Genomic DNA, 8085 nt, shown 5'->3' with positions numbered 1-8085 from the left:
TTGATCCACTGTGTTCTATCAAGTCTAAAGTCAGTGCAGTGTTTTCCCACAAAATCTGCCAGAACACTGCCAAAAGTATTGGTCTTATATGATATTCTAATTTTCTGAGAGACTTTTTCAGAAATTTTCTGATTTTTGGGTTTTCATTGGCCGTAAGACGTAATTATCAACAATAAAAGAAATAGACGCCCTAAAATAGACCACTCTGGGTGTAATAGGCAATTTTACCAAAGATAGCCATACAGCATCATAGGGAGATAAAAGTCAATCTTGCAAAACAAATGGTTGATTATTTTAGGAATTTGATTATTGCTACTGCTGCAATATTAACCAATACATGTGAGAACATGAAAGTTTACCAATAATTTCTATTAGATCACTGTTTGGGTTATTGGATCTGGTGTTTACTATAAGCTTTTAAGGCACCACTTTTGGGTATGTGTCACTGGTGTTTTCATAATCATGTTTATTTTTCTAATTATATAAAGCCAATATTCTATTATTTTATAGAATATAAAAAAAACATAAGTGCAGAGATTTTATGTGATCAGTTTTATTATTTTTTTTATATCAGTGATTAAAAATTAATACCACAAAAAAACACAAAAAAACCCAACTAAAGGTTTAAAATTCATGATAATCATAAATCAAGACCTGAACCTGAATCTTATCTATGATTTTTTTACGATGTGGAACAAAAAGCATTCTAAACAAAATAGATAAATTTCATATAAAATTAGAGAGCACCCAAAAATGTTTGTGGCCAAAACAAAAACCAAACAAAATGAAACGATTTGTCTGAAGGCTAAAAACAGAACACGTTTTGTTTATCAATTTTAACTAAAATGCTGCAATATGACTTCCCATTATTTAGCTATGGTTCAGTATGAATTATTTGGTCCTTTTTACTTATGTGGCCAAACACACATTATTTTCATTATTTTGTTTTCGGTTACCAAATATTCAGTGCATTCCTATCTAATCTAAATCTAATGTAAAAACGAAAGCCCATACAGTCACATATTTACTGATAACACTGAATAATTTTAATAATCATAGAACTGGAGGGTTTCTAAAGGTCCTGAATCTGAATCTCTACAGAAGGTAGGAGATCAAAGCCCTATAACTGAGATCACTTTAAGATCCAGATTTCCAGATAAACCCAGTCAGTCTAAACTGGATTTTTTTACTCGATGCCTTTGGCCTTCAGCTCCTTTTTCACTCTCTTCAGGTAGTCTGGGTCCGGGTAGCCGTAACTGTGTGAACATAAAGAGACCATTACTGAAAGAGTCATTACTTGTCAATTTATGGTAATAAAACAGCATCTCTGTAAATTATTATTTCACACAACAATCAGGCTTTCTTATTTCTGTGGGCCTCCGGTCATGCTGGTCTTATGGTGAATGCCGTTCCAGGTGATGGTGTTATTTGCGCCGGTGAACATGGACGTCCCAACAGTAAAAATCAGTCTCTGATCAAAAGCTCTCTGGAGTAGCTGCAGAACCTCCTTTCCTTCTGTATTGTTGGGCAGGTAAGCCTGACGCCGTGCTCCGCTGTAGGGCTGTCCAGGGTTTGGGTGCTCATCCTATATAATAATAATAATATAAAATTACAGCTTAGCTATGTGACCTCAAACAAACTAGAGTTTAGATTCCCTGCCCAGGCTGGTATTTTTATGTTTTATAAAGCTATGGCATAATAATAAAATATAGCAAAGTAACCAATCAATAGTTAGAATGTTATAATCACGCTGCTCTGGGGCGCATTACACACTTGTCCACATTACGCACTTGAATTGCAGCGCTGTGTGTAGCTGTTCTTACTAAACATTTTTCTTAAATAGTTCAGTGTTTTAATGTTAATTAACATAATTCTGAAAATGTTTTTTTACAAGCTCTATTTACTAAAAAAATGTCAGGTTTCAATCTGGCTCGAGCTCATAATGACAGTTTATGGACTGGTTCGGGTCGGGCTCGGGCCGGGTTGAGCTGTATTTTTTGGGCCCGACTTTATATATAAATATATAAATGTATATATATATATGGTTCGGGTCGGGCTCGGGCCGGGTTGAGCTGAATTTTTTGGGCCCGACTTTATATATACACTCTAAGAAATATAAGTACAGATTTGTACTTAAAAGAGTACAAAGCTTGTCGCTGGGGCTGTACCTTATATTGAGGCACAAAAAAGTACCTTTCAGTGAAAGTCCTTTTTTGTACCCATGGTTTTTGTGGCAGTAAAGATCATAAAGATTATAAACATTATCATCAACTAAATATGGCTCAAAAACTTGATGATACAAAATTGTCTGGCTTTCAAATAAAAAAATGTGCAATTTAAATATATATTGTTCATTAGTACAGTGATGCAGAATACTGAATGTACCCTTTGGCTGGTTAAATGGTACAAATTTGTACTTATTGCTGTTAGAAATGACTTTGTACTTCAGAGGGAACAAATCTGACCCTGTAAAGACCAATATTGTACCTTTGAGGGTACAATTATAAAGAATGTACCTTCGAGTACAAAAAAGTACTCATATCGTACCTCTGTTTTTTAGAGTGTATATCTCGGGCCGGGTAGGGTCGGGCTCCAGAAAATAGTCTGTGACGTAGGCATCTGTTTTTATTTATTCTATATTTTTATTTTATATAAAGCTCTGGTGGGATAATCACAATATGATTAGTAACCAAGTATTATCGTTAACGAAAACGAACGAAATAACGAAAACTGAAAGTAAAAAAAAAAACATTTTCATTAACTAAAACTAATAAAAAGGGTAATTAAAAGTAAAAAAGCTAACTAACTGGAATTGTATTGAATAAATAGAATATCCTTTGTTTTCGTGTTTGTTAATTTATTTATAAGCACTGTTTCCACTTCAGCAGTTTTACAGCGGGCGGTGTTGTGCTGATTCTGCTCGTGAAGCGGAGCCGGATTCTGCGGAAATGGTGCACATTTCTAGCGCAAAAAACGGGGCAAAAGAGTCTAAAAGCAGAGAGGGTGCGCATTTTTAGCGCAGAAAAACGGGCCAAAGAGTCTTAAAGCGGAGAGGGTGCGCATTTTTAGCGCAGAAAAACGGGGCAAAGAGTCTAAAAGCGGAGAGAGTGCGCATTTCTAGCACAGAAAAACGGGGCAAAGAGACTAAAAGCGGAGAGGGTGCGCATTTTTAGCGCAGAAAAACGGGGCAAAGAGTCTAAAAGCGGAGAGGGTGCGCATTTTTAGAGCAGAAAATGGGGCAAAGAGTCTAAAAGCGGAGAGGGTGCGCATTTTTTGCGCAGAAAAACGGGGCAAAGAGTCTAAAAGCGGAGAGAGTGCGCATTTCTAGCACAGAAAAACGGGGCAAAGAGACTAAAAGCGGAGAGGGTGCGCATTTTTAGCGCAGAAAAACGGGGCAAAGAGTCTAAAAGCGGAGAGGGTGCGCATTTTTAGAGCAGAAAATGGGGCAAAGAGTCTAAAAGCGGAGAGGGTGCGCATTTTTAGCGCAGAAAAACGGGGCAAAGAGACTAAAAGCGGAGAGGGTGCGCATTTTTAGCGCAGAAAAACAGGGCAAAGAGTCTAAAAGCGGAGAGAGTGCGCATTTCTAGCGCAGAAAAATGGGGCAAAGAGACTAAAAGCGGAGAGGGTGCGCATTTTTAGCGCAGAAAAACGGGGCAAAGAGTCTAAAAGCGGAGAGGGTGCGCATTTTTAGAGCAGAAAATGGGGCAAAGAGTCTAAAAGCGGAGAGGGTGCGCATTTTTAGCGCAGAAAAACGGGGTAAAGAGTCTAAAACTGGAGAGAGTGCGCATTTTTAGCGCAGAAAAACGGGGCAAAGAGTCTAAAAGCGGAGAGAGTGTTCAGTTCTAGCGCAGAAAAACGGGGCAAAGAGTCTAAAAGCTGAGAGAGTGTTCAGTTCTAGCGCAGAAAAACGGGCCAAAGAGTCTAAAAGCTGAGAGAGTGTTCAGTTCTAGCGCAGAAAAACGGGGCAAAGAGTCTAAAAGCTGTCATAATTAAGGAGTTTAATATTAAGAGATATCATGAAATTAAACATCAATTTGAAAAATCTTAGTTTACACAACACTGTCAAAGATAAAGATAAGTCAAGTAAAATGGTGTGTAAATGAAAGTAATCAGGAAAAAAGTATTATTTAAAGTGGTATATTTCATTATTTGTTTTATTATAGAGTCTGTGGCCCGTGATTCAAATATATTTCTCCTTCTGGCCGCCAAACAAAAAAAGTTTGGACACCCCTGCTCTAGTGTATTGGATCAAAGTTTTTTTTTCTGTAGACTGTAACCTGTGCTCTTACAGTTTACAGTTTTAATAAGAATAAATTCTTACCGTTTGCTTTCCACCTGGAATGTCGTAATAAATCTCAATGGTGCCACACCCATAATAACCTGGGAGATCATATCTATGTGTTCTGCAACTCATCGTCCCTTGAGGCTGGTTTCCTTTCACTTTCCCGTAGATTTTCTTACACACCGGACACATTTCCCCAAATATCTTTATGGACATTTTCAGACAGTCTCTGCAGAAACCATGACCACACTTCAGTTTCACCTGGTCAGTACATTTATTGATGCAGATTGGACATTCATCATCATATTTGCTTTTATCACTGTCTTTCTGTTCAGAGTTCATACTGACTACTTGTCTCAGATCATCTCTTGTCTTCTCTACAGTTTTTGGGGAAGACTTTGATCTCGGCCGAGTTGCATTCAGGGCCCATTGTTTTGGGTGGAGTAAATATTTTGTTTTAATTTGTGTCTTTTTTACGTCATCAAACCAAGGCTCTCTGTCCATGCTTTTGGTTTCAGCCCTGGTTGGTTGTCTCTCCTGAGCTTCCACCACAGTGCTCTCCTGGTCAAAGACACTCACTGCAGACAGGACAACCTCTAGGTAGAGCTGCATGAAGGCTCTGAGGGCGTGGCTTTCCTGATTGACAGGTTGATTATCTCTGGACTGTATTGTCACTTTAGTGTGACAATCGTGCGAACGTTCATCACAAAACTGAACTCCATATTTCTGTTCAATATCAAGCAGCTGTTTCTCAAACCTCTTCTTCATCAGTCTCCAGCGCGTGTCGCTCATTAGGATTGGATCAAACCTCAGTTTTGAGGTTTTAGACATCTGTCGAGATGCAACCTCTCCACTGTCCTCTGAATTCAGTCGACTCTGGACTTCTGATATGGTATTTTTTGGCCCTGAGAGAACACAACCATCTGCTGACATCATTAAGGCTATCTTAGCCTGGTCTGGCTGGATATTATGCACCAAATCTTTAACAATCTTAGAATCCAGTTGTGTTTGAAGGATGGATACAGACTGTAGACTGGTTGTACTGGTCTGGTAGAGGTCCATCAGTTCATCACTTGCTTTTCTCACAGAATCAGGTCTGGTCTGATCATCAGCAGTAACTGAAACTGAAACCTCTGCATCTATTTTTACACCAAACTTGTCCTGGATTTGGTTGATTTCCTTTTTGTAGGCGTGGCTGAAGTAGCAGTACTGATGGAGGGGGGTGATAAAAGCAGGTAAAGCTCCACTGGTCCCAGTATCATTTCTTACTGCACCAGTATTTATCTCAGCTTTAGGTCCTCCAACAATTTCACAAACCTCTCTGTAGAATCTCTCAGCTTCAGCTAAAGATCCTTGAAATGACAGTTTTTTTCCAGCCTGGTATTTACCCATCCTCTTCAGGAGCTCAGTCTGAACTTCCTTATGCCATCTGTCTAAACTAATGACAATCATGTCCACCTACAAACAAAGTAAATAGAAAACAGAACAGAAAATCAGTGTTAAAAATAGACGTAAATGCATAGTGCTTTCTGAGGAAAGCCCTGTTCATACTATGGTTAATCAGCTCTGAATAATTTTAATACAAATTAATGCATCCAATTGATTCTCAATTGATTTTATTTACCTATGTATGTAGAGTACCGGTCAAACGTTTGGACTCAAGTTTTTTATTTTTTTTATTACATCATTAATGAATACTGAAGTCATCCAGACTATGAAGGAACACATAACGAATCATGTAGTAACTTTAAAGTGTTAAACAAACCAAAACCAAAACATTTAGGTGCTCTTATCTGGGGCTGATAACTCTGATAAACTTATCCTGTGTAACAGAGGTAAATATTGGTCTTCCTTTCCTGCGGCGGTCCTGATGAGAGCCAGTTTCATCACAACGTATTTGATGGTCTTTGCGACTGCAGTTGAGGATACTTTCAAAAGTTCTTGATTGTTTTTACTTAAATAGGGCCATTCACTGTATATCAACTCTATTTTTTCACATCTTCAAACTGATGCTCTCAAACACATTAAGAGGCAAGAAATTCGAGTAAAGTTCAGCACAGCTGTTAACTGAAAGCCATTCTTGGTGACTTTACCTCATAAAGCTGACTGAGAAAAACGCCAAAATGTGCAAAACTGTGATCTAAGCAATAGATAGTGCTTTGAAGAATCAAAAATATAAAATATCTAAAATATTCTAAATTATTATAAAGCAATAACCTCTAGTGTGGGAGTTTAGTATTAGAGGTTATGAGGTATGAGTTTAGTATTTTGTGGTTACAGATTTGTTTTAAAAAAAAACTTCAGTTTTATTGGTTTAGTTATATATGCTTCATCTCTGCAAGCCCAGATGTCCATATATTGTATATGGTAAAAATATGTTAAATAAGTTAAAAAAAAAAAAAAAAAAAAGGAAAGGATGTTAAAAAAGACATATTTTCCATATAAATAGTACTTAATACACACACTCTACCTCAGGCATGTCCAGTTCCTTCTTATCCTCTGAGAGTTCTGGCTTTAGTGGTTCTGGTTCTGTGTCACCCAGCAGAAAGTGCACCACAGCGCTTTGATTAAGCTCCTTAAATGTTAAAGTTGCAGTTTTCATCTGCTTTAAAACATCCAGAGCTGAGAGATAAAATAAAAAATAAAACAATTACTGAGAAAACAACAGAAAGAGCAAATCGAATCTAAGGCATAGTACACAAGTATAAATGCTCACAGCTGTGTAGGGCACTCATGCAGTCTATTATGCCATAAACTCAATGCAGAAGTATAATTAAAGCTTGATTAGTTGAAAGACTACTGCTGACACATAGAGACACACTCTAACTCAAATGTATATTGCTGCTGCTACTATCAGATTTTGACTATAAGGCACACCTAAAATCCTTGTATGAATTCTACCGGTAAGGTAGTAAGGAGCAGTAAAGCTACTCCAATAAATTACAGAGTATAAGGGAGCTAGCGCTGCTAACCGAGGCTTGCTAGCACTGCTAACTGCAGCTGGCTAGCACTGCTAACCACGGCTAGCGCTCATTCTTTGGACAAAATGCTGGAATTCTAAGCTTACTGTAATTAAACAGAAGCACTTTACTCACCCAAATAAACAGTTTTCATGAGAGAAACTGTGTAGATTAACATCCAGCGCTCGTTTCAAAGAAAGAAAATTGTATTTAAGAATTCGATTTGTTTACTTGGGTGCTCCCCCCAGCTTCCCCATTAGAGGGGAACATGACGACACTCTTGTTCACTTCGATGTAGAAATCCTTACTAGTAACGCTTAATGTGCCTTATAATCCAGAGCGCACCTTCTGTAAGCCTTATGTATGAAAACAGACCAGAAAATAAGACGTTCATTAATAGTGTGTCTTATAATCCGGTGCGCCTTACAGTGGGAAAAATACTGTACTGTGGCAATAATAAATAGCATACTGTATCACATTTTTTGCACAAAAATGTTTATTAACCTCTTATGTGTCTATAGTTTTTATTAGTAATTTTCCTGTCTAGTTTAAATTAGTCTATAGTATTTAATAGGGGTGTGACGAGACACTAATATCACAAAACTAGACGAGACACGATACTGGGTTCACGAGAACGAGACGAGACGAGATTAAAAAATAAATAAATTACAGAAAACTTCAAAAATGAAAAATGGCTTAAAAACTAGAGTTTTATTTGACAAAATCATATAACGCAAACTTAACAGACTGGTTTCTCTCACACATTTATTTTATAAGAAATAGAAATAAGAATAAGAATAAAAATTTAAAATAAACCTTTTCTAGGTCTTATATAGTGCAAAC

At 37.4% G+C, this 8085-nt stretch overlaps 1 protein-coding gene across 1 annotated transcript; it reads right to left on the bottom strand.

Moving 5' to 3' along the window:
* Positions 1–1363: 1363 nt before the first annotated feature.
* LOC111195410 (E3 ubiquitin-protein ligase DTX3L) lies at positions 1364–6938 on the bottom strand. The gene is made up of 3 exons (XM_022682627.2): positions 6753–6938; positions 4322–5740; positions 1364–1585 (listed from the first exon to the last, which is right to left on the bottom strand). The coding sequence occupies exons 1-3, from the start codon at positions 6882–6884 to the stop codon at positions 1364–1366; spliced, it is 1773 nt and encodes a 590-aa protein (XP_022538348.2). The 5' UTR covers positions 6885–6938.
* Between the last annotated feature and the right edge of the window lie 1147 nt (positions 6939–8085).

The sequence above is a fragment of the Astyanax mexicanus genome, chromosome 24 (assembly GCF_023375975.1).
Source record: "Astyanax mexicanus isolate ESR-SI-001 chromosome 24, AstMex3_surface, whole genome shotgun sequence".
Classification (NCBI taxonomy): Eukaryota; Metazoa; Chordata; class Actinopteri; order Characiformes; family Acestrorhamphidae; genus Astyanax; species Astyanax mexicanus.
Note: the sequence above shows the minus strand (reverse complement) of the source record. Positions and strands in the feature narration are given on the sequence as shown.